This window comes from Brassica oleracea, chromosome C9 (genome assembly GCF_000695525.1).
Source record: "Brassica oleracea var. oleracea cultivar TO1000 chromosome C9, BOL, whole genome shotgun sequence".
NCBI classification, from domain to species: domain Eukaryota; kingdom Viridiplantae; phylum Streptophyta; class Magnoliopsida; order Brassicales; family Brassicaceae; genus Brassica; species Brassica oleracea.
Genome location: NC_027756.1, coordinates 10132556 through 10157821, shown reverse-complemented (window position 1 = coordinate 10157821; position 25266 = coordinate 10132556). Strand labels below are relative to the sequence as shown.

Below are 25266 nucleotides of genomic sequence, written 5' to 3'. Positions count from 1 at the left end.
AATAGATGCAGCAAGAGACAACAAACTTTTATTTTATAAATTTGTACAAACACACAGAATGTTGAATCTGCAACATACCTCAATGAGATGAATTATGCTCCAACAACTTTGTGTTCCCACAATTCAAAAGTCTTTCATTTGCTTCGCTGGTTAATAAGAAAGAGTAACAAACAAATCAAAATCAAAACGCAAGCTTCACAAATTTTAATTCAAAAACCCTAATTTTAAAAAGTTACATAGTGATTTGTGTCCGATTTTGAGAGTAGAGAGTGTGACGCTGATGATTAGATAGCCGGAGAAGATGATTAGCGAGCCGGAGAAGATGATTAGCGAGCCGAATATGATGATTCGCGAGTCGGAGAAGATGATTCCCGAGCCGGAGACGATGATTCCCGAGCCGGAGACGATGATTCGTGAGCCGGAGAAGATGATTCCCGAGCCGGAGACGATGATTCCCGAGCCAGAGACGATGATTCGCGAGCCGGAGACGATAGTGCCGGTGAGGGTTTGAAGATTCCCGAGCTGGAGACGACACGGTTCGAAGAGTCGCGAGTGAAGGAAATGAATTTTGTTTGTTTTTTTTTATTCTTATAACACAAGGGTAGTAGTGACATTTTGCCCTTTAATGAATGTCATTTTTGTGACTTTCATTTCCTGGTGTCATTTTTGTGACATAAACTTGAAAGGTGTTCTTTTGGACAATTGCCCTTTTCTTTACCAATATACATTTTGGATAGAATATCGTATATGATTTTTTTAATCAAATTTAAATTAGTTAGTCAAATAAAAACTGTAACTATTTTAATTCAACTGTCTCTTATAGAACTTTAACATATATAGAAAATGTATTTGTTTTAATTCAGCTCTCTCCTTATACAAAATTTTACAAGCATTTGTTTAATTTCAAACACATAGTTATTTAAAAATATATTTAGGTAATTATGTTCTTTCGGGTTAATTTGGATAAAACTAAATTTTGGATACCTATTCGGGTTTTAGTTCGCTTTTGGTTCAGTTACGAATTTATATTTATGATGGTCTGGTTTCAAATTTGGTTAGTTTGGATTTTTGGTTCGCGGGTAATATACACGGGCTTTTACCAATCAAGATTGTGCCCACCTGCTGCCCGAAAGCAATTCACAATTATCTTGGTTACTTAACACGGACATGGATTCATGTTTTAGGGCCTATTTGAATACTCGAAAAAAGTATATCCTGTGGACTGCACTTTTTATTAAGAATTAATCTGGGCTTCTCTACGGCCTGAGATACCCCAAAGTTAATCCAAAAAAAAAATTGTGCTAATTTTTGCAAAGGTCTCATGCACAAGTGCGGTCCCATGCACAAGTGCAATTATCATAATTGTGCAAGTATACCCGGAAATCATAATTGTTACTTGAAACTTCCTGCACACATAATCAAATCTTAAAAAGTTGGTTTTAAAATTCGTTTGCTTCTGATTACCTTTTGCATTGGCATTTTATACACCAACATAATTAAAATTTGCCTTTTTCTTCGTCAACATTGTTTTCACACCATGGTCCACCGCTGTTTTTAATCAATCAAATTCACAAGTCACATAATAGCTACATAAGTAAATTAAAATTGGTTATGTGTCTTGGAAACTCTTTTTAATATTAAAGTTTAATAAAACTATGTTTTTTTAACGCTGGATAATTATGCTATTACAACTATGAAAAATATTACAGACGATTTTACAGCCAACAATTCTACATTTTAATAAAACTATGTTAAAAAGAAAAAGAAAAAGAAAACTAGACTGAGTTTAATTAAAATTCAGCAGCATTATATAAGACACTGGAGTGATATGAGATTCACAATTCCTCTATTTCAGATTAGAACGAATCATTTTACAAGTATTCACACATTTAAAAAAGTACTAAATTTTATTAATACAGATTTGTTTTCAAAGCAAGTATGCATAACAATATATCCTTACTCTATAAGCTGAACTGACATGGATTAAGTTTCAATTTAGGTAAACGACTACATAGAGGATAGAAAAACAACAGTTTCTAAAGCGATACATATTGTTGGAAACGGGTGACTAGTGAATATAAAATTCGAAGCAAACCGACTTCTTTGAGTCATAGAGGACAAAGTAAGTACAAACATTTGTGCTGCTAACGTTCTAAACTTTTACTAATTCCATCTGCACTTGTATCACAGATTATGGCTTTATAATTTTATTATAGGTATAGTGTAGCTATATATATATATATATGCACATAAGGAAGGAGGGCGAAGATATTACTTTCTGATATGTTTTTAGACCCTTGAAATTGGAGAGAAAGTGACATTAGGCATGAAAGACGAAATGACTTCTTCATTGATATCTCTGTTTACCGGAGTTGCCATGTCTATAAGCTCTCTAAGCGAACTGCATCTAGACAGAGAGTTGCTTCTTTCTCCTCTTGATAATTCGGTTCTGTGCAGCTCAGCCACACATACAGAGAACGCTTGTAAAGCTGAGAGCTTTGCATGGAAGTTTACCTCGTAATGACCTTCTCTGATGAATGCCATTGTCATTGCTGATGTGGTCTCCTTCTCTCCCTAAAACATAGTTTTTGTATATCTCAAGATCAAGAAAAACAAGTTGAATCACACTTTGTCACCACTAGAATTAAAAAAAAATCTTACCTCGGTGAAAAGTTCCAAACAGTGGAGATTGTTGATGAGTTCTTGTTGTTCTAAGACAAAAAGGTGACAGCCCATGTCCCATCCGCTACAATCACATCCTCCACCTGATCTCCACCTCTGCAGTATCGGTGTCGGACATGAGTTTTCAGCATCAGGCAAACCATGGTTTCCTGTTGGAACTATAACTTTCATCTCTCGTCTACAGAGTTTACTGTTCTTCATGTACTCAAAACTCTCATTGCTAGAAGAAGAAGAGTCTCGAATAACAATTGCTGCAATCTCTAGTCCTGGATGTAACTCTGTAGCCGGCCAAGGATCAGATGACGATGATGCACTATTCTCTGAATGTTTTGAGAAACTACGAGTCAACCCTCTGCTGAAACTGTTCTGCCTGTGAATATGCTTTGAGCCATCAGATACACTGTCATGCTTGGAACCACTTCTCCGTGCACGTGCGATGTCAAAAAGAACGAACTCTGACACGGTTGATTCCACAGGATCTTCGTATGGTTCTTCTTCTGCCTCTAAGGAGATTTGAGTTGAAACTTGCATCTGTCCTATAAGTGAAGATTCTATACCTGAAACATTCGACCTCTGTTCAATGTGGTTCCTGTTGCTTCTACCACCAATGTAGCGAAACGAATAGACGAACCTAGAGTCGTCATTATCATCCATCCATGTCCTGGCCATATACACATCACCCGGGTGGTCTAGGGAGAAGGTGAAAACAGGCATCCCAAGTTCATATTGTATACTGAGATGTGCATGTAGATGAACAGGTGAAGAAGACTTGTTTCTTGAGAGTGTTTCTGCTCCACTGACCTTGATTTCGCCTGACTTTAGTATCAGGGGGTTTCGGTTTGAAAATGGATTAGACATTTTCTTGATACGGCTAAACCAGCTTGAAGAAGAAGACTGGTTGTTGCTTGGCTTTGAAGATTGCATAAAGGGGAGTTGCATTCTAGCAGAGAATGACTTTTGCAATTTCGGTTCCATGTTTCTATCTGACCCTAAAGGCTTAGCTGATCGTTGTTGCTGTTGTTGTCGCCCGTTTGTGTTGAATCGTACCCCAAAGAAACCACTAGAAGAATATTGCTCCACAGAGAACTTCTCAGCATCTGATATGTTTCTTCTTCTGCTTCTTCCCTGATTGAAGAAACCGTGACTCTCCTTTGCCTTGCTTCCAAGTTTTGTAGGTCTCGGTGGAATGGTCTTGCAAGAGGAGTTGAGGACCTGATGAAACATAAACTCATCCTCTTCCCCTGGCTTTTGGGAGTTGAAGAAATCACGTAGAGTAGGAATAACGTTTTCAGAACACTGTGCCATCTTTGCTGCTTTTGTAGAACTAATTAAGAACACTCTATTACCATCAGACAAGGCCAAAACTTCTGCAGCAAATTTGATTTAAGGCATCAGTATTGTAATGCAGTTCTATGACTAAAACTAGGAGCCTTTGATAGTCATGATACATAAGAGAAGAGATTCAAGAATGCAGCAAACATATAAAGAAGATGAATATAATGAAATGGGTCAAGACAATGATCACTTACCAATCACTTAATGATGGAAGAGCTAATGAGGAAGAATAATCTGACTGCAACTTCTTGAGGAAACTATCACTGTTCATGAACCTGAGAGAAGTTAAAATTGCAAATCTTGATAGATAAGTCAAGATTCAGCTACGCTCCTACAAGATCTAAAGGGACAAGTAGCATAGGAATCAAGTAGTTGTGAATGTAATGAAAGCAACGGACAAAAGCTGTCTCAAAAAATTATATAAAAAAGACAAAGCTTTGGTTTCACTTGCATTCTAAGCCAATCATAGAAAGGGTGTGCTAAAAGACACAATCAATTACCAATTGATGGTTTCAGAGTAGTGATTTTGAAGAGTAGTACCAAAAAAAAGGTAGATGCAATCAGTAGCACAACTAAAAGCAAAAGGAGAAACAATATCCTGAGCAGAGGAGTGTCTGTAACTCTATTAAATTTTTTAAAAAAAAACAACTTTTCTGTACATTCTTTCAAATACTTTCTATTAGAGATAAATAACAAGACAACATGTGTGATTGTGTGATGTGTTTTTATAGATTTTAGCTACAGAACACCTCTAAGTTAATCCACCTATGACTTCGCTTTTCATTGCAACCCCCTTTCTATACTGTTGGCTTTAATTTTTCCTTTTATCTCTCTCAAGGTAAGCAAGAGCATGGATTCCTCTGCACACAGCTATTCTACATGGTGCTTGAGATTATTAAATCTGTCATTAAGGGAAAGAATGGCAATTAAGCATCCAAGGGTCCATAGCTCAGTGGTAGAGCAATCCACAAGACTATTTAGCTTCTTATGGTGACTATTGAATTATATGCTTGTGGGGGCTATGTATGACTATTCAGATCTCAAGAAAGAAAAGTCAGCACAGAAACAAGAACATCTCTGCTCTGATATGCAAAATTCAAAAGATCATCAAAAGTCAAAAATACAAAGTTTACATACAAGTTATTTATTTATTACAAAAACATTGATTACAAAACATGGAACCCCTCAAAGCAAATCCACAATCACACCATTCCCAATCCATAATCAAATCTCCATCACAGATTCAACATATGCAATTTTTTCTTCTGTATAATAGGGAAATGTTCACGCCAGTAACCGAAAACACAAAAAAAAAAGTCCAATTTGCGGTACAAGACCAAATGAATGCATCGTCCAGTATTTGAAAAAAGAAAAAAAGGGAACTACGAAACTGACCAATGATGATAATGATGAGGATGCACACGATATGGGAACCACCTATCTACTCTTATGAGGATGATGGTGGGTTTTGATCATATTCGGCAAAGCCTATGGGCTGTTTCCTCTTCTTCTTTTTCTGTTATCACCATCATCATAGAGCGTTTCTTTTGCTTTCGAGCATTGATCCGTCTTTAAGAGCAGCGTGAGCTTCGTTCTCTTGTCCTAGAGCTGAGAGAGCTACAGCTTGAAGATAAGATGCGATATGCCAAGCAGGAGATATCACTTGGGCTTGCATTGCATCATTCAATGCCTCTTGGGGCTTATCATTCATCAGGTGACACAGACTTCTCCTTGCATACACAGTTGGAGAAACCATTGTCCCACCCTCAATAAACTGTCAAAAGCAAAAAAAAATTAGCATCAGAAATTGTGATAGAACTGCCTATGATTTGCTCCCTAACTTTTATCTGACAACATCAAAACATTCACCTGAGAATAGCATTCGGCAGCATTTGCAAAGTCTTTGTGTCTGAAAGCAACATCACCCTTTTTCTTGAAGTTCAGCGAGTCTTGCATCTGGTTGGTCCACATCTGGAACGAAAGCTGAACATTTTGCACAAAACAAAAAGGTAATCAGATTACAATAAGAAACAAGGATTACAGTCTTGCCAATGACTTGCAATGTGAGACAGTTACGAAAATGATTAAAAACAAGGTTGGTGTTAAGAAAGGAACCTCTGTGGCTGCTCCCTCATCATCTTTATATCCAAGTTTCTCAACAATCTCATGTATGGCAGTTAGATCAGTTCTTAGGCATGCTTCTCCAAGTGGTGAAAGAGGTGTTGTTGAGGCACTGCTTGGTATTCCCATCAGTTGATGTGAAGGAGTCTTTTACATGATTAAATGCACAAAACATATCAGCCAGACGATACAAGACCTTGAGAAAGATAAAATAGAAGTGGTTGTAGCCTTGTAGGAAAGTACCTCAAGGTCCTTCTGGAGAGGAATCATTGCAGTGACTAGAGATTTTGGGTTAGGCCGTTCTCGAGGCTCATACTGCAAGCATCTAGAGGCTAACCGTACCAGTTCAGTCCCGTCATCACTTGAAAATTGACCCTCCAAACATGAATCGATCAACATCTGAATGTTCCTGTCCCGTATGAGGTCCAACGCCTAAGAATACACAGTACAAGTAAAGTTCAAATTAGAAAAATCTTCTCAGAAATGATATGGTACTTGGTAGAGAGTGACTGATTTAGTATCTTAAAGCATAAGGCTTACATGGCTAGGAGGAATGTGTTTGCCACTAAGAAGATCAAGCAACAGAGTTCCATAACTATACATCACACTTTCTGGTGTCACGCGACCTTTAGAAACAAACATACGAAAAAAACTATTATGTAAAGAACAAAACTTCGTCACAGTCCAAATAAAGCAAGCTGGTACGCAAGTGTTCAAGTGTATTACCTGTTCTGAGATACTCGGGAGGAGTGAAAGCAAGGTTGGTACTATAACTCTTACCATCTCTACTGTTTTTCATCAGACCAAAGCAAGAAAGCCTTGGATTCGAGTCCTAAACAAAGAAAACCCCATATGATGAAATCTTTCATGCACATATTCATCAATGACATGAAAAGAAAAAAAAAAACATATAACCTTTAACTTACATCATCAAAGAGAACTCTATAAGCATTTAAGTCATGGTAGAGTGCACGCCCTTTGCCGGTACAATATTCCAAAGCTTGAGCAATATGTAAAGCTACTCTTAGTCTCATTGCCCACTTCATCGGCTGTGACTCCCCTGAAACATATCAATAGTTTCCGTCTTACATACTGAGAGAAAACACAAGCTTGATGTAACCATACATAAGAAGGGAGCTAAGATCTTACAGTGGAAAAGATGCTTAGCCAAGGTTTCATTAGGCATAAACTCAGCAACAAGAAGTCTCTCTTCACCTTCATAGCAACATCCAAGCAGATTCGCCATCCTATAATTCCTTAACTGCCCAACAGCTTTAGCTTCCTCCTATTGAAAAAAAAAAAAGAAACCAAAGATTCAAGAACACGGATTTACACAAAGGCAAGAGCTTTAAGCAACCAAGATCATTCATTACCAGGAACTGACGAGAATCAGGCCAAGCTTTCCTGTTAAACCTCTTGACGGCAATACGTCTTTGGTTATCAAGCTTCCCTTTGTACACAACGTTGGGAGCTTTCTCTCCATGCTCTGACACTATATTCTCTGTAGCAAAGCCTGATGTAGCGTTCCTTAGCGTCTCGATAGAGAACTCACGAAACTGAGGCAAATCATTCCCTTCACCAATCCTATCATCAACACCTGAGAAGAAAAAAAAAGGCAAATCCACGAGTTCAAAACAACAAAAGGGAGGATAAATAGATCAAAGCTACAAGTGTTACCTAAGGCTGTGAGTCCACGATTGGATTCAGGTGGCTCTGAAAGGCAACAGAATGAACATAGCTTGGAAATTTCACAACCCATTTCAGTGTTTCAGTCAAACCAGATCAAAACCGCGTTGAATTTATTCAAAGCTCAGGCAAAAAAAAAAAAACAGAACCCAATTGCGATGTTCTTGAACTTACAAAACGTTACCAAAAGGGTCAAGATCGGTGAAAACTGAAGTAAAGCAGAGAAGAAGAAGAAGAAGAAGAATAAATGCGAAAAGGTTGAAATGAGGAATCGAGAGCCGCTCGTGTGGGTGTTTAGCTCGAGAGAGAAAGCTCAAGAACCTAAACTTTCTATCCTTTTTGTGGGAAGACAAAAGCAGACAACTTTGCCAGAAAGTTTTAACAATTAGTATAACTTTTTATTTTTCTTTTGTGTGTTTTGGGGCTAATAAGTGTAAGAGAGAAACAGCAAAGCAAGCAGGCCTCTCTCCTCACCAAGTCAACTCACCAATGGGTCCGAATAAAACATAAGAACCAACTCATTTTTGCTATCATACACGACTAACAACCATTTATTTTGTTTCAGTTTCTTTCCTTTGTACGTATTTATTTTTCTGTTATCAAAAAAAAAAAAAAAATTTATTTCTAGCTCATATATTTCGACATATATGAATTATATACATAATGTATATGTGTTCACAACAAAAAATATCGCACTGACAAGAATAATGTTGGTGACCTTAACATTAGTAACCAACCAAAAACTAAAAGTTTGGTCAACTAGACAATTATTTTCGAGTTTGAAAGATTATTTAAAAAATTTATACTAAATTAATAAATATATGTACTATTTTATAAAAACATCTAAAACTTTGGAATTTTCATATTTTTCAATAAATTTTGCTATAATTAAAAGTTAATAATTAAAACTAATTTATTATCATGATTTTATAAATTATTAAGATTTTTAAAAAATGTTACATATTTTATTAATTAATGTAAACAGTTAAATAAGTAATTAATAAAATGATTTTATTATAACTTTTGTATAATATATTTTTTAGTAATTCTTTTTTAATAGAGTAGATGAAGTTTTTTATAGCATTAATATTTGCACACACGTTTCTCCTTTGTCGAATATATATTGCTAACAGTTTAACCTTTTCTCCTAAAAAGGTATGAAATATGAATTTTTTTCAAAAAAAAGAGGTATGAAATATGAATTATGATAAATTTGAGGTTTATCAAAATAATTGCCACCGACATAACGCTTCGATATTTTTTTGAACAGTATGAACGCCTTTTAACCGACCATCACATGTTTACCTGCGAGACTGCGAGCAATGTCGATATTTTTTTACTGTTTTTATTTGTTTCTTCTTACCTTGAAAACACACAACTTTTCCTTATTTTCTTGAAACTTTTGTTGCTTCTATCCTATCTTACACGTAAATAAAATATAAAGGTTCATTTGAAAAAATTAGAACAAGATCTCGTATGTAAAAAGACCTCTGAATTTGTAACTTGTAACTTTAGCTTATTGTCGGAAAACTAATTTAGCTTAATCATCGAGTTTGGGCCTTACAAGCCGCCAACGTTCAGGGCCCAGGAAAAAAAAGTCATTATAGCGAGTAAAATGAAACTACACGTAGTACAAGCTTATTTCAATATAAACGTCATGCAGTCATTCGCAACAAAACCGACACAAAGTTCTCTTCCCATAAACACGAACTGAGAAGCGTCTGGCTTCCTTCTCCTCCGTTTCCGTAATATCCGTTACAAGGAAAACCCAATTATGGAAATTAAACAAGTGAGCTTTATAAAGAAACGACTTTTATTAAAATTCCCAAAATCTTCACAAACCAAATCCGTCAGAAAGATTCCTTGCACCTCCTCTCCTCTACTAGTTTCACGAGCTCTCTCTCTCTCTCTCTCTCTCTCTCTCTCGGTAAATCGCTAAAACCCTAGAATTGGATTCACGCCCACTGTTCTTGGATAATTGCTCTAGGGTTTGTGATCAATTGACTTTGTTCGTAGGTTATGATAGTGGATGTGTTTGGTAATGGGAAAAGGTAGAGCTAAGGCAGTAGAGAAAAGGGTTTTAGATCAGAAACTCAGAGGATCTCTCAATGTCCCGTCTGGACCTGTTTATTACCCGACCGAAGATGAATTCAAAGACCCGTTAGATTATATACACAAGATCAAGCCTGAGGCAGAGGCTTATGGGATCTGCAAGATCGTTCCACCTAGTAGCTGGAAACCGCCTTTCGGTTTGGATTTGGAGTCTGTCAAGTTTCCGACAAAGACGCAAGAGATTCACCGGTTGCAGTTCCGTCCTGCTTCTTGCAACTCTAAGACGTTTCAGCTGGAGTACAGTAGGTTTGTGGAGGAGCATTTAGGTAAGAAGCTGAAGAAGAGAGTTGTCTTTGAAGGGGATGATTTGGATCTCTGTAAGCTGTTTAACGCGGTGAAGAGGTTTGGGGGTTATGATAAGGTTGTCAAGGGGAAAAAATGGGGTGAGGTTTATCAGTTTATGAGCTCTGGTGAAAAGATCTCCAAGTGCGCTAAGCATGTTCTGTGTCAGTTGTATAAAGAGCATTTGCATGATTTTGAGAAATATCACATTCTGATGAATGCAGATCCGGCAAAGGGTTGCAAAAGGAATCGACGGTGTTCTGAGTTCTCCAGCTCAAAGAGAAGGAAAATAAAAGCTGAAGTAAAGAATCCAAAGGTGCAAAACGAGGGAGAAGCTGATCAAGCGTGTGAGCAGTGCAAAAGTGACACACATGGTGAAGTGATGCTCTTGTGCGATAGTTGTAACAAAGGTTGGCATATATACTGTCTCTCGCCGCCGTTGAACCATATCCCACCCGGGAACTGGTATTGCCTTGATTGCTTGAACACTGATGAAGACACTTTTGGCTTTGTGCCCGGTAAATGCTTGCTACTTGAAGACTTTAAGCGCATTGCTGATCGCGCCAAAAGGAAGTGGTTTGGTGCAGGGCCGGTGTCTAGGACGCAGATCGAGAAGAAGTTTTGGGAAATAGTAGAAGGGTCAGGTGGTGAGGTTGAAGTTATGTATGGTAATGACTTGGATACTTCTGTTTATGGGAGTGGTTTTCCTAGAATAGGCGACAAAAGACCAGAATCAGTTGAGGCAAATGTTTGGGAGGAATATTGCCGCAGCCCTTGGAATCTCAATAACATGCCTAAGTTGAAAGGATCTATGCTTCAGGCCATTCGGCATAACATCAATGGTGTTACAGTGCCTTGGCTGTATCTTGGAATGCTCTTCTCTTCTTTTTGTTGGCATTTTGAAGACCATTGTTTTTACTCTGTGAATTATCATCACTGGTATGTGCCTGTACTGTTTTTTTTTTCATCTTCTTCCTTTTTTTCTACTGTAATTCGTCGTGATTCTGATGCATATAGAGTATTTAGTTATTTCTGAGTTCGTGGAAGTCGCAAATACACCTTGCTCTATACCTTATTTTGTCATAAAGAAGACATTTCACTCATGATAAGAGTCTCTTAATTGTTTTCTTTTTGATTCTACGTTTCAGGGGAGAAGCAAAATGTTGGTATGGTGTTCCAGGCAGTGCGGCTAGTGCTTTTGAAAAGGTTTGTTTTATTTGTGTGCTCCAAATGATAATAATCTCTGGCTAGTTATTCATAGCCCAGTATAAGTTCCTTTTCCTTCTTTGGAATATATTTCTTCTGGCATACTACAATATTTGCTTACTTTCAGAAAGAATAGTTAAGGTACTTGTGCTGCGTGATTCTTCTGTAGGTCATGCGAAAAACCCTACCTGATCTCTTTGATGCTCAGCCAGATTTGCTCTTTCAACTGGTTACTATGTTGAGTCCGACTGTCTTACAAGAAAACAAAGTCCCAGTCTACACAGTATTACAGGTTTGATATACAAGTATATAGTTCATTTGCTTGATAGCATTTCTAGTTCAAGTTTGGGAGATATTTGTGATTAATAATAACTTTCCTTCTAAAATTATTTTGGAATAATTTATGTACTTGTTCTCACTGCTAGGAGCCTGGAAACTTTGTGATCACGTTTCCAAAATCCTTCCATGCTGGATTCAATTTCGGTACGCTAACTTTAAATCTAAGTTAAAATAGTCACGTGACTACTTGCGTGTTAAAGTGTTCCCATCAATTGCATTAGGGAGTTTGGTTGCCAATGTCATTATGCACATTAAGATGAACTGCCATGTGCTGTCCTATCAGGTTTAAACTGTGCAGAGGCCGTCAACTTTGCCACTGCCGATTGGCTACCTTATGGTGGTTCTGGGGCGGAGCTGTATCGACTGTACCGTAAACCTGCAGTCATATCTCATGAAGAGCTTCTCTGTGTGGTAGCTAAGGTAAAGAGACAATATGAGTTTGTTGTTTTTGGTTGATTAATGGTCTATATCTTTTACTTTTACGAAAGATGATTTCGTTCTAGAATTACTAAATGTTGCTACCCTTGATCAAATGGGATAGTGGCTACTGAAGATAACAATATTTTGTACGCGAGCTTCAAGCAATAAATGTGGATGTTTTTGCAGCCTCCGTGATTGTTTTAATTGTATTTACATATAGGCAAACTGCTGCGATGGCAAAGGGTCAATACATTTGAAGAAAGAATTGCTCAGAATATATAGCAAGGAAAAAACTTGGAGAGAGCAGCTCTGGAAAAGTGGTATTTTGAGATCTTCTCCTATGTTTCTGCCTGAATGCCCTGATTCTGTGGGCATCGAAGAGGTTTTTTCTTTATGCAATCAGATACTGTTGGTTTTGATGTTAAGCTTGCCCACTCGTTCATGCTAGCTTTCATAAGACAATACTCTGATGTGTGGACATTTTATAACGGTATTTGTAGGATACAACATGTATCATCTGCCAGCAGTTTCTCCATCTTTCTGCTATCGTCTGCAACTGCAGGCCATCCGTTTTTGCATGCTTGGAGGTAAATATTTATATCTAACTTTGTAGAGAGGGATCAACTTGGCTAGCCTTTTTTATAGCTAGAACTGTTGAGGGTTTTAAAGGTGCGTTACAGTTGGCAGATTTATCTCAAGATTCTTTTTTCTCAGTTTTATGCAAGTTTTTATAATTTTGAATTCAGCACTGGAAGCACCTTTGTGAATGTGAACCTACAAAACTGCGCCTGGTATATCGTTATACCCTTGCCGAGTTGCATGGAATGGTTCAAGAAGTTGAAAAGTCTGGTGACTGCAAAACTCAAGAAACCAAAAGTTCACAACGGCCAAGTTCAGGCACCAAACGATCAGCTGCTTCTAACAAAAAGGTAATTTTATACTTACTTCCAAATAACAATACAATTTTTTTTTCTCCTTATTGGAATTTATATGAGCGGAAGCAGGGCCATTCTTCATCCTTGCCCCGTAGATATAAGGATTAGCAAAATCTAGTATTAGATAACTAGGAATCTTCGCTTTGTATGTCTATACAGGTCTCAACCTAGACTTTTGTGGTTGCTTTGGCCTTGAATCTTATTACAGTTTATTAATTATTGCTGTCTTTTCTTTTACTAGCAGGAGGGGATGCAAGTTTGCCAGGCACGACCAGCTGAAGATTGGCTTCGTCGAGCATCAACGGTTCTCCTCGATGTCTTTTCCAGTGTTGAATATGCCACTCTTTTGAAGGAAGCAGAACAGTTTCTTTGGGGTGGATCAGAAATGGACCGCGTGAGTTTTGAGTATCTGTTGAAAAGCTTTTGTATATATCATCTCTTTGTGGTAGATTCTGGAAAAAAAAACCTTTTCTATATATGTCACACAGGTACGGGATGTTGCAAAAAGTTTGATCAAAGCAAAGATATGGGCTGAAGCTGTTGACGACTGTCTTTCAAAAGTCGAAGGCAAAGCCAACAATGATCCAGAGAAAGTTCACTTGGAGTTCATCGATGAGTTGCTGAGAGTTGACCCCGTTCCTTGCTTTCAGTCTGGTCATCTTAAATTAAAGGTTAGCTTATGTACCTGAAATGTCCCCATGATATTGTTAACGCTGTTTGCCATTATGTTATCAATTTCTTAGCGGTTTTCCATTTTTGTGTAGGACTATGCTGAAGAGGCTAGGAAGTTGTCTGAGAAAATCGATTGTTCTCTGTCAAGTAGCCCAACGGTATGCCACTACAAAGCTTCCCCACATAGTTTATAAGAAAAATGCCTTTTTGGCTTTTTGTTACATGATAATTCAATCTGACTAAATCAAGTTATGGTTTCTGATTAGTGTTACCTGTTTTTTTCTTGTAGATCACCCAGCTGGAGCTATTGCACTCCGAAGTCACCAGTTCACCAATATCCCTAAGAAAACACAAGATCTTGTCAAAGAAAATATCTTCCGCAAAGGTAAACCATGGTTCAGACAGACATCCAGTCATTTTTTCCTCTAGCTCGAAATTTCTGGGGTGTGAATTGAAAGGAGTATATGAATACTGCATATATTGGTTTAAATATGATTCCACATCGAATAAAAATGAGATGTATTGTACTAAGCCGAATATTTCTCAATGCCTGCATATCCACGAAAGTCTTTCACTGACGCTATATTGAATCTAGTATTTTTCAAAGTTTACGAGCATGATCCTAGTCTAGTGGTTTCGATTTACCAGGTTCGCTTTCACTTCTTTCCCTTTCTTGAATTTGATAATTTATTTTCTTCATGGGTCGGCAGATGTTAGCTAAAAGGGCGAGATGCTATCTCGCCGCTTCAAAGGCTCCTGGAATTGAATTGGATGAACTTTTCAAGCTAAAGTCAGAGGTGACTATTTTATCACTATTCTGAAAATGATAACTCTGTCACTTGTTCATGTGTTCTAATCGTTCTTTTCCCTTAATAGATATTGGAGCTTCAGGTGACACTTACAGAAACGGAAGGGATCCTGGATTTGCTAAAGAAATCAGAATTAGCCCGTGATAAATGTAGCAAAGTTTTGAGTGGTTCTATATCTCTCAAGGTTGGCTGTACTTTTGTTCTGTATCTTGAAGTGTCATTAAAACAAGTACTCTTGTCGAACCTTTCTGAAGTCATTCGTTTCTTTTCTGCGCAGAATGTGGAAGAGTTGCTTCATGAATTTGATGGGTTTATTAGCATTAACATTCCTGAGCTGAATATCCTGAGGCAGTACCATGTTGAGGCTTTGTCTTGGATTTCACGCTTTAATGATACAATGGTTGATGTTCGTGAAGGTAAAGACCAAGAAAAGCTGATCAGTGACCTGAGTTCTCTTCTCCACGATGGAGCATCCTTAGGCATTCAAGGTCTTACTTTTGTACCTAGACATCTTTTACTGTCTCTTATCTGGTTCCCAATTGTTTTTGCGTTGCAATGCATAATCATAGCTTAACCCTAATCACAGTTTCTGAAATAGTTGAAGGGCTCCCTCTTGTTGAGGTTGAACTGAAGAAGGCATCTTGTCGGGAAAAAGCGCGAACGGTAAATGTTTTCTCTGTTTTTTATTTTTAATTTATATCTCTTATTTGTCCCGAGCAATTATCAAGATATTCTGAATACTATTTGTAATACTTCTTTGCATTATTTCATTTGATATTGGACGTAAAATGCATGGAAATTTGTTTTATATTATGAAATAACATTAGGTTTCATGTTTCGAGTTCTCTTTCTGTGGTTCATGTCTTTGATGCAGCTTTTTATATTGATGTAGGTTTATGCTGCAAGAACGTCTCTGGATTTCATTGAGCAGCTGCTCTCGGAAGCTGTTGCGTACGTTGTCAACTGATATTTGATTGTAGAATCTGTTATATGCATTCCACTCTTTTTTAGTTTCATGCCAAGACTTTCTATTTCCAGACTACATATCGAGGAGGAGAAGTTATTTGCTGAGATCTCCAGAACTTTGTCAACGGCGAGGTGTTGGGAGGAAAGAGCAAGCAGTATCCTTGCTAGTGAAACTCAGATGTACGTCCTTAAAGAGCTCGTTAGGTATGTTTTCTTAACCCAGCGCATGCTTAGTATTTCTTAAGTCCTTTGTTCATCAATAATATGTTGTTCGCAGGATGTCTGTCAACATCGATGCTGTTTTGCCCTCTCTGAAGGGCATAGAGAACACAATTTCTTTGGCTGAAACTTGGCTTCAGAACTCTGAGCCTTTTCTATCTGCCGCTTCCTCTATGTCGTCATCTCCGTGTTCTCTGCTTGAACTTCCTTCATTAAAGGTTTGTCTGCCTCCTGTGCCTATTCTAGTTTCTGTTTTTCTGTAACATGTGACCATAGAGTATTCAATGCTTTAATATTTGCAGGACCTGGTTGCTCAGTCTAAATCGCTTAGTGTTCAACTTCAAGAACCAAGGATTCTTGAAACATTGCTGCGTAATTGTGAGAGGTGGCAGTGTGATAATCATCAGCTCTTGCAAGACACTGAAGATTTGCTGGCCACTGCGAAAACAGATGATGGCAAGCATAGCACGATTCTTCCGGAGATTATGGATTTAATAACCAGAGTGGCCTCCGCTAGAACATCTGGTCTGTCCCTTGGTCTTAATTTGGAAGAACTTCCCAAACTTCAAACGGCAAGTTTAAAACTAGGATGGTGTTATGAGACCATCTTGTTAGGCTCTAGTTCACCTTCCCCTGAGGTACAAATAGAGCATTGAATTTTAATTGGTTTGACACTTGTGTTCAAGATGGAATTGTGGTTACATACCCATTAACTTCGTCTTAAAATGGCAGCTACAAGAAGATCTAGGAAAGCCCTCGTTACAGAAAATTCAGCAGCACTTAGAAGAGGTATGTTCTGATAATATAACCTCCTACGCATGATGAGATACCTTCTTTCAACAAATAGCTTGACACCAAAATGAGCTGGTTGATGAGTTTGGGTTATTTGCTTCTTGGCAGGGACAAACACTGAAAATATTACCTGAAGAGTATCACTTAGGGAAGAGACTTGTGGAGCTAAAAGACACTGGACAAGAGTGGGCAAAACGAGCTAGAAAAGTACATGACCAACACACGGTTTCTCAGTAAATTGCTTGCTACCGCTTTGGAATGCTTAACGAGAGCTATTGGTTTTGTCTGCAGGTGGTGACAGACTCTGGTGCTCTTGCCTTGGAAGGAGTATTCGAGCTTATCTCGGAGGGTGAAAATTTGCCTGTCATTGCAGAGGAAGAACTTCAGGTTAGCAAGAAATGAATGTTAATAAGCACAACACAACCTTTACTGTTATCTAAAACTATTTGTATTATGGTTGATTTGATGCAGTCATTACGAGCTCGAAGTATGCTACACTGTGTTTGCCTAAAGCCATACAACTCAAGATCCATGGTTTGTTGTGGTCAATGTGGCGAATGGTATCACACCTATTGTGTTAAACTTCATTGGCGGCCTGAGGCCTATGTCTGCTCCGCTTGCTGTCCAGTGGCAGAATCCTCTCCACAGATTGATCCCCTTAGGTTTGTTTCTTTGCTATCCAAACACATTGCCACAAACTTTTTAAGTTCACCTATGATGTATGTGTTAAGAAGAGCACACTCTTTTGAAGCCTCTATAAATCACCATCAGAAGCCGAAGTCTTCCCATTTCTCTGAATCCATTTGTTTTGATTGATGTTTTAACAGATCAATGGAGCCAAAGACACCGTCACTGAACCATAGACGGGCAAGGAGGGCAGTAGCGACTGATGCAGCGGTTGGTGATTTGCAGTGGAAAAGCCGAAAACGCATCCAAAGGGTAGCTAAACGGAGTCCTCAGGTTCATATCCTTCCGTGGTTTTTCTCTCAAGAACCAAAATAAACTCTGACATATATATAAATTTAATTTATTCATTCAATTTTAGATAGGTTTTCTCTGGTCATTCTTTTTTTGTAATGTTTCCATTGGAATGGAGAACATAATGATCAAATCTAATGTACGCACCAGTCGAACCAATTATACAACAAATTAAGGTTTTGAATAAACTGTTATTTTTGTTTTGGTAAAAATCTTGTTAGTTGTTGTTGTCAGTCTGAACTTTTATATCCTGTAAACTCTTTTGTTGTTGTGACTCAAGATTTTTGTCACCAGTTAGTTAACCATTAATTGTTGTGAATATCGTTGGAATACTGAATTTAAGTTCTAACAGTTTTATTTATAAATGCAAAAAGAAAAAAGAAATCTTGAAAGAAAATATATACCAATTTCAATATATCATGGATTTGGTTGATATTTGTTGCACATTTCAAACTTTAAAAAAACTCAAGCAACACCTATACCAGCAGCTATATCTCTTAGAAATTTGAAACTACTGGGCCACCACAACTTGTGAAGAGAATCATCTCTCTTATCCCCACAAAATACATCAGAAGGAAAATATAAAAGCTAAAAGCAACAGTTGAGATCAGTTTCCTTGCAAGAAAGAGACTCACTTTTGACGACATCATGTTTCACAAACCCACGATTATAATCCATCATCTCTCTCTCTATGTATATATGTATACATGTCTAATGTGTATGTATGTTGTGAAGCATTATTAACTACGGCAATTTCATAGAAATAGAGCCTTGTTGTACCTTTGGCAGACACCGTCCTCAAAATGAAAGCCTCCTTTAACACTCTTCTTCCATTTTAGTAAATCTACATTTATTGTGATTGACACTTCTATAATTTTTTTTTGGAGGACTTTCTTCTGTAGACTATATTTTTGTTCTCTTGAACTACCAAAAAATTTATATGGACGAATTTGAGTATATTTATAGCCATTTATGTGAAAATATATTAATTTTTTTTTGCGGAGTTCAGTAGTGGTCGCGTCAAGTATATTTATCCGATCTTTTCATCAAAATCGCTAGTTTATAAAAAGGACAAGTCACATTAATTTAGGTGAAAGTTACGCAAAAAGGGTGAAAAGTGAAAGTCCAGTTTATTTTATTTCATTGTCAAAAAGTCAAATTAAATAGGTGTCGAAGCTGTGTAATTTGATACCGTAATTGAGACCATCTCAAACCCACCTTTATAATAAAAATTTCTAAAATAGAGAAAAAAATAGAAATGGTGTTTTTGCTCTAATGTGTTCCTCTATAATAGAAAAATACTATATTTGTCTCCATAAATAGAGAAATGCTATTTTTTTTTCTATATTTAGGAAAAAAAATAGCATTCATCTATTTATAGAGGTGAATATAGCATTTCTCTATTATAGAGGAACACATTGGAGCAAAAACACTATCTCTATTTTTTTCTTTATTTTAGAGATCTTTGTTATAGAGGTGAGTTGAAGATTCTCTTAGCCATAACCGGCTCTAGGGATTGTTGACAAAACAAGTTAGTGTAAAGATTAAGGACCGAGTATTAATACTATATATATATATAGCAAAACAAAATCTAAAAAGACTGTATATATAGTACACAATGTTGAGTTAAAAAAAATACTATATATATATATAGTAAGATGTGTTTCGAAAGATTTAATAAAATTTTGAGTTATGAAAAAAATAGTAAAAAATGCTGACAAATTGGATTGCATTGGTCGGATTCTTTAGCCACAGGATATTAATTGCATCATACAAACTTTCAAATTAGGTGGAACTCAATACATTATTACACATACATAAATATTTTCTCGAATAAAAATTGAAAGATATAAAAAGAAAGGGCCAAAAAGAAATTTAAATTAAAAAGAAGAATACAACAATTGAAAATAAATAAAGATAGGAAAGGAGGCTCATTGTCCGAAGCAAAGAAAGAAATAGCTAAGTGATTCAGACATGTGAGAGAGAAAGAGAGATATCCTCTCTCTTCTTGGCTCTTTTCAAGTAGGTCCCGTTCTCTCTCCTCTCTTTTGTCAACAATACATCTCTTATTTTGTCTTTTTTTTGTTTACCGTCAAAAATTAATTTTATAATTCAACAACTGATACAAGACCAACGAACAAATGATTAATTCGTGGTTAGCTAAGCCGACGGATAAAGAAATATCCTCGGAAACGAGATCCCACGCAGGGGAAGCAAATGCCCAAACGAAACCAACATTAAAGGGCGAGTACAAACTACATACTTAAGCTAAGCAACTAGATTTCAAGCTAGCGGTAATAGTCTCCGACAAACAGGTATGGCAGGCATCAAGAGAACCTATGAGACTGTTTAGCGGGAATGCCCTCGGCCAAACCACCGCAAAACCACTTTCTCCTAGAACAACGAAGACACTCCTCAAGAACCAAGCAACACGAACTCCATATACCGGCAAGCGAGAACCTCCTTCGATTCAATCACCAACTCCCGGAAACGGCTTAGTCGAACGCGACTTTTGAACGCCACACAAAAAATCTCCACGAGATCTGAACAAACAACTAGGAGCCAAGCCCACCAATCCATAAACAACACACACAGGCCACGAACGGCAGATCCATAGCAAACTCTAACAACACAGCTGAAACCTGTAAAGGAGAAGACGTAACCGAAAGCAAGAGGGATATGCAAAATCAACAAAACTACACAGATCTAGACATAGATTCTTAAACAAAAGGCTTTGTAGCTAGACCACACCGTTAATCATAAGATCTGGAGCTTTTATCTAAGAAATCTACACAGATCTGAGAGTATATGTCGATTTGGAAGAAGCACATCTCCTAACAAAACGAACCCTAAGTCGCACACCGAACTGGCACAGAAGGAACTTGAAAGAAAATGAAGGTTTAGGACCGGCGCCGGTGCTAAATAAGCCACCACGCGCCGGTCGACCGAGTTGACTCAGAAGGAAAAACGAGGGGAAGGGGAGACGATGACATCTCTTATTTTGTCATCTGTCACGTTAAATTGAAAACATGAAAGTTTTTTACAAAAATTAGCAAGGAATACATTTTTCCCGAGCCATAGACAGGTAAGAATCACAATTCTTCTGGAACTTGACGAAACCAAAATGATATAAAAAAACGAAAGGATAGAACACTAAAACTTAAACCTAGAATCTTATAGAGAGAATTGAAATAGATGTCCTAATATTAGCGACCATTAGAGAAGAAGAGTGCACCGATTTTTAAAATACGGATAGAAACAAGTCAAGAAATCATGTTTGTGGACTCGAAGAAACTCTCTATCCAAAGAACTAATTTGGCAGCAACCTCAAAACTTGCATTAAGCCGATACTTCCATAGACTCCAACCATATTGTAACACAATTAAAAACATTTGGCTCTTTATATGAGAACCGGAGAAGACACTCTTGTCACGAACCAAACCAAAGACCATACACATTAATTGAAAAAGATTCAAAGGCTTAAGCATAAACCATAACCATTCATTCATACCGACTAACCGAGGAGATAGAAAGGGAGAATAGAGTTGAAACCGTAAGAGCTCTGAAATCTCAAGACGCCAATAACCAAAACTATTCGCGACACCCTAACCACATATTTGAACCAGAAATTACTTCCTTCGCGAACCAGATCAAAAGTATGAACCAAGAGTGGGCACACCTTCGAACCAAAACTCATCACAGGTCAACCCAACCGTAATTCTAAACAAGAACAGAACCGCAAAGCACTAATCACTTATAAGGACCACAAACAAGAAACACTTCAGGCAAGCAGAAACCATTGCTCTTCAACGGTGCCGGTCTCAAACCCAAGACATAAGCCACCGCAAAAACAACTACAGAACCCAAGCCTTCTATTTCACCATATTAAGCGTGATTCACTAGTGTTGTAACCTTTCTTTTTACAAATATTTAAGAATATTGCCATCGATTTGTTTTATAAAAAAAGAAATATTTTCAGAAATATCGACTTTATATTTTGCATATATATTAACTTTATGCTCATGATTTTTGTTAAAACAGGCGGTTCAATTTATATCCATCCTACTGATTTTAAAATATTTTCCGTTTGACCTAAACTAATAATATATTAATAATACATTTGAATCATACAATTAAATATGAAAGAAATGTCAATATAAATTTGACTGATATAGTATATTAATATATAAATCCAATCATTTTAGTACAGTTAAATAATTGATCCAACACAAATCCAGTAAATAAATATATATAACGCAATATATTAACGAAATATATAATCTGAACAATAAATTAAAGTAGCATAAGTGAAACCATTAAATTGTTATGTTTTGAATGTTTATATATATATATATATATTAAAATAGACTATTCACGGCTCAAGTTCTAATATATAATCAAGTTTCAAACTATAAGTTAGTTTGGAGAAAAATAAAATTATAATTTTTAGTTAAGAGAAAAATGCATTTGCAATATTTAATTCGAGGAACTTTAGAACGAGATCGTAGCACGTTACCCTTTATAAATTTTATACGATAAATTTTCTATAATAGAATTTTTAAAGGTCATCGTGTAATATAAGATGAATATTCAAAAAAAATATTCACAATAATACAATATAAATAACAACTATCCAGATCCATTAATATCTTATTAATCGACTCGAGCATATTTTATAATTGTATTTCACTATACATATGCATGTACTCCCTATGTTCATTACTTTCATCTAAATTAAACAACATAATATAATAATATATAAATACATATAGACACTTATATTTTTTCATAATAATTATCTCAAAATAATATAATAATATATAAATACATATACACACTTATATATTTTCATAAGTCTTACCATATAAAATATTAAATGTACAACAAAAATATTGTTATCGGAAATGAGCATATCATTTTCATGAGAAAAAAACTTAAAAAGCATATAATTTATTTATACATGAAAGGCATTAAATATATTATATTTGACTAAACTTCATTTTCAGTCAGAGGTATATGCGAGACATTAGATTTTGTTATAAAAAGGAAAGTTCAAAAGCTTTTGAATAAAATTATTCTTAAACAAGCCAATTTAATAGTATTATTAAAAACCAAGTAGTTTATTTGAATAAAAATAATTAAAAGTGTACATATACAAAAAATAGTGGTCGTCAGTCTCTCCTCTTTTCTTCAGTCTTCTAACTTTCAGAGAAGGCCAAAAATTTCATTGACAATAAAAATAAAATTATAAATCTGTTGTTTCTCCTTCTTTTCTCTTCTCTTCTCTTCTGTTCTGTCATCTTCCCTTGTCTCCTCTCTGTGATGTACATTTGCGTTTTTCATCTCGGAAGCCCTAGATTTCGAAATCAAATCTAGCTTCTTCTTTTTCTCCTCTTTGTCTTAATCTTTCGTAATTTCGAATCTGCTTTTTCTAAGTGATATCAAGATTTAGCTTTGCTTCTTTCTAGGGTTAGTGTGTACTCTCTGTTTTCTTCATAAAGTCTCAATCTCGGTGATTCAAGGTTTTAGATGCATGGACGGGAGAGAAGCAATGGCATTTCCAGGCTCTCACTACTATCTCCCCAGAGGAGCCTTCACGAACCTCTCTCCTTCCCAGGTCGCGAGTGGACTCCACGCGCCGCCGCCGCCGGGAATGAGGCCGATGCCTAACCCTAACCCTAACCCTAACGTTCATCACCCTCATTTCTCCATGGCCGACCACAGACACTCTGATTTCGGACACAGCATTCACATGGGGATGGCTTCGCCTCTCCCGCAGCCGCCGCCGCCTCCGATGGAGCAGCCGTTGGTTAAGAAGAAACGTGGACGGCCGAGGAAGTATGCTCCTGATGGACAAGTCTCTTTAGGGCTTTCTCCTATGCCTTCTTCTGCTGGTAGTAAGAAAGCTGAGGACTCTTCTTCAGTGACTGATCCGAATGCTCCTAAACGAGCCAGAGGTCGTCCTCCTGGAACTGGTAGGAAGCAACGACTGGCTAATCTTGGTGAGATCTCATGTTTTTACATGTCACATTGTGAAGAACCTGAGCTTAGATCTTTTGATTATGTGGAAGCTGTAGATGATTATGTGGTCAAATTAAGTTTAGACTATGTTGGTTTAGCTCTGCTGCTAGTGCTAATTCAATGATCCATCTGTGGTCTAATCTTGGTAATTAGTGAGAGATCTTGAGCTAAAACAAATTAGTTAGGTTTGATTTAGCTATGTTGTGATTCCCACCCAACGTTGCTTGTGTTAGGTATTAAGCTGTGAAAGAGTAATTTAACTGACCCCATGTGTGGTATAATTTGTGTTTAGATAAGTAACTTGTCATTTCAATGTGATTAGTCAATAGAAGTTCTGATTTAGATCATCGTGTGCTTCTGTTGGTTACTTTAGGTGAGTGGATGAACACTTCAGCTGGATTTGCCTTTGCACCTCATGTCATCAGTGTTGGAGCAGGTGAAGTAAGCTCTCAAAAAAAAAAAAACTCCTTTCTGTCTATTGATTCTGTTTATTGACAATCTGAAAATTTCATAATGATTATTCATCTGCTTCCTTTATATTTTCTCGCAGGATATTGTTTCAAAAGTAATGTCATTTTCACAGCAAAGACCACGAGCTCTTTGTATAATGTCAGGCACTGGAACAGTTTCTTCAGTCACTCTACGTCAACCCGCTACAACAGAGCCTTCTTTGACATATGAGGTTTCAAAATCGTTCATTCTATTAACTGAATTAAAAAACATTAAAAAAGTAATGGTTTTCTATGTGTGTGTTTTTTTTGGTAGGGACGTTTTGAGATACTAAGTTTAGGGGGATCTTATTTGGTAAATGAAGAAGGTGGATCCAAAAGTCGAACCGGCGGTCTGAGCGTCTCCCTTTCTGGTCCTGAAGGTCATGTTATCGGCGGTGGGATTGGAATGCTTATCGCAGCCAGCCTCGTTCAGGTTCTTGAATTCCTCTTCTTAGTGCTTAAAAGAGTGAATCTAAAATCTTGTTAATTTTGTAACGTCTCTTAAAAAAAACAAAAAAAAAAAATACTTGTTATTTTGAAGGTGGTGGCTTGTAGTTTTGTATATGGTGGAGTCCCAAAGTCTAATAATAACAATAACAAGACCATCAAACAAGAAGGTGGACCAAAGGAAGAGCACAACGATAGTGAAATGGAGACAACACCGACTAATAATGCACCAGAAGCAGCAGCACAGGTGGCCCAGCAGACGCCACAGAACTTCTCAGGTCAGGGAATGAGTGGATGGCCCGGTTCAGGGGAAGGTTCAGTCTCAGGGTCAGGCAGATCACTTGACTCTAGCAGAAACCTACTCACTGATATTGACTTGACTCGCGGATGATTCAGAACATTAATATTTATTACTACCTTCTTAGTTATTTAAGCAGCGGCATGCAGAATGTGAGTGCTGTAAATATCTTTGTTGTTGTAGATTATTTATCAGGGAATGTTAAACTAGAAATCTCAGAGAACTGTGTTCCTTCTAACATTGTTATTGTAGCAAAACCCCTCCCTTGAGGCTATTTAAGGATATTTTTAACTATCTATATCCCATTAAGCTCTCTTTCTGGTCATCGAGAACTTGGTTTCTTAAGCATTACCAAAGTGATCAGAAAAAGTAGTTAGACCAGTCAGTATTTTTGTTTCTTAAGACAACTTGTAGCAGCTGCAAAGTAGTTTTGGTAAAACAGAGGAGATGATTCA

General features: G+C 37.0%; 5 protein-coding genes across 9 annotated transcripts in view; 2 read left to right on the top strand and 3 right to left on the bottom strand.

The window, feature by feature from the left end:
- Positions 1–321, bottom strand: part of LOC106314283 — a 2737-nt gene extending 2416 nt beyond the window's left edge. Inside the window, exons 1-2 of the mRNA XM_013752184.1 lie at positions 237–321; positions 79–146 (exon numbers count right to left, since the gene is read on the bottom strand). The gene's annotated coding sequence lies outside the window, so the exon portion shown is untranslated. The remainder of the gene's footprint in view (positions 1–78; positions 147–236) is intronic.
- Positions 322–1976: 1655 nt separating this feature from the next.
- On the bottom strand, positions 1977–4380 carry LOC106316236. The gene is made up of 3 exons (XM_013754108.1): positions 4212–4380; positions 2662–4049; positions 1977–2574 (listed from the first exon to the last, which is right to left on the bottom strand). The coding sequence occupies exons 2-3, from the start codon at positions 3985–3987 to the stop codon at positions 2290–2292; spliced, it is 1611 nt and encodes a 536-aa protein (XP_013609562.1). The 5' UTR covers positions 3988–4049; positions 4212–4380; the 3' UTR covers positions 1977–2289.
- Positions 4381–4844: 464 nt separating this feature from the next.
- Positions 4845–17753, top strand: LOC106318075 (lysine-specific demethylase 5D). Of its 5 annotated transcripts, none has more exons than XM_013755926.1 (27): positions 4845–4855; positions 9841–11157; positions 11367–11424; positions 11594–11716; positions 11850–11907; positions 12047–12183; positions 12404–12565; positions 12684–12770; positions 12930–13112; positions 13360–13512; positions 13607–13789; positions 13883–13948; positions 14080–14175; positions 14501–14587; positions 14667–14783; positions 14877–15087; positions 15186–15262; positions 15492–15550; positions 15638–15769; positions 15843–16002; positions 16087–16422; positions 16517–16573; positions 16685–16783; positions 16868–16963; positions 17048–17238; positions 17404–17536; positions 17626–17753. In XM_013755926.1, exons 2-27 carry the CDS (start codon positions 9854–9856, stop codon positions 17677–17679), a joined length of 4419 nt encoding a protein of 1472 aa, XP_013611380.1. In that variant the 5' UTR covers positions 4845–4855; positions 9841–9853; the 3' UTR covers positions 17680–17753. The 5 variants fall into 5 exon arrangements, with proteins under 5 accessions (XP_013611380.1, XP_013611382.1, XP_013611381.1 ...); XM_013755927.1 differs by lacking the exon at positions 4845–4855 and adding an exon at positions 9647–9751 and having other exon boundaries at positions 15198–15262; XM_013755923.1 differs by lacking the exon at positions 4845–4855 and adding an exon at positions 9647–9751.
- On the bottom strand, positions 5529–8189 carry LOC106318076 (probable serine/threonine-protein kinase At5g41260). Its single transcript, XM_013755929.1, has 10 exons — positions 7816–8189; positions 7512–7735; positions 7288–7423; positions 7065–7198; positions 6865–6970; positions 6679–6764; positions 6382–6570; positions 6133–6285; positions 5887–6000; positions 5529–5791 (listed from the first exon to the last, which is right to left on the bottom strand). Exons 1-10 carry the CDS (start codon positions 7895–7897, stop codon positions 5549–5551), a joined length of 1467 nt encoding a protein of 488 aa, XP_013611383.1. The 5' UTR covers positions 7898–8189; the 3' UTR covers positions 5529–5548.
- A 4977-nt stretch (positions 17754–22730) lies between the features above and the next one.
- LOC106315766 (AT-hook motif nuclear-localized protein 5-like) lies at positions 22731–25105 on the top strand. The gene is made up of 5 exons (XM_013753590.1): positions 22731–23556; positions 23949–24016; positions 24126–24257; positions 24341–24499; positions 24608–25105. Exons 1-5 carry the CDS (start codon positions 23088–23090, stop codon positions 24902–24904), a joined length of 1125 nt encoding a protein of 374 aa, XP_013609044.1. The 5' UTR covers positions 22731–23087; the 3' UTR covers positions 24905–25105.
- Positions 25106–25266: the final 161 nt, after the last annotated feature.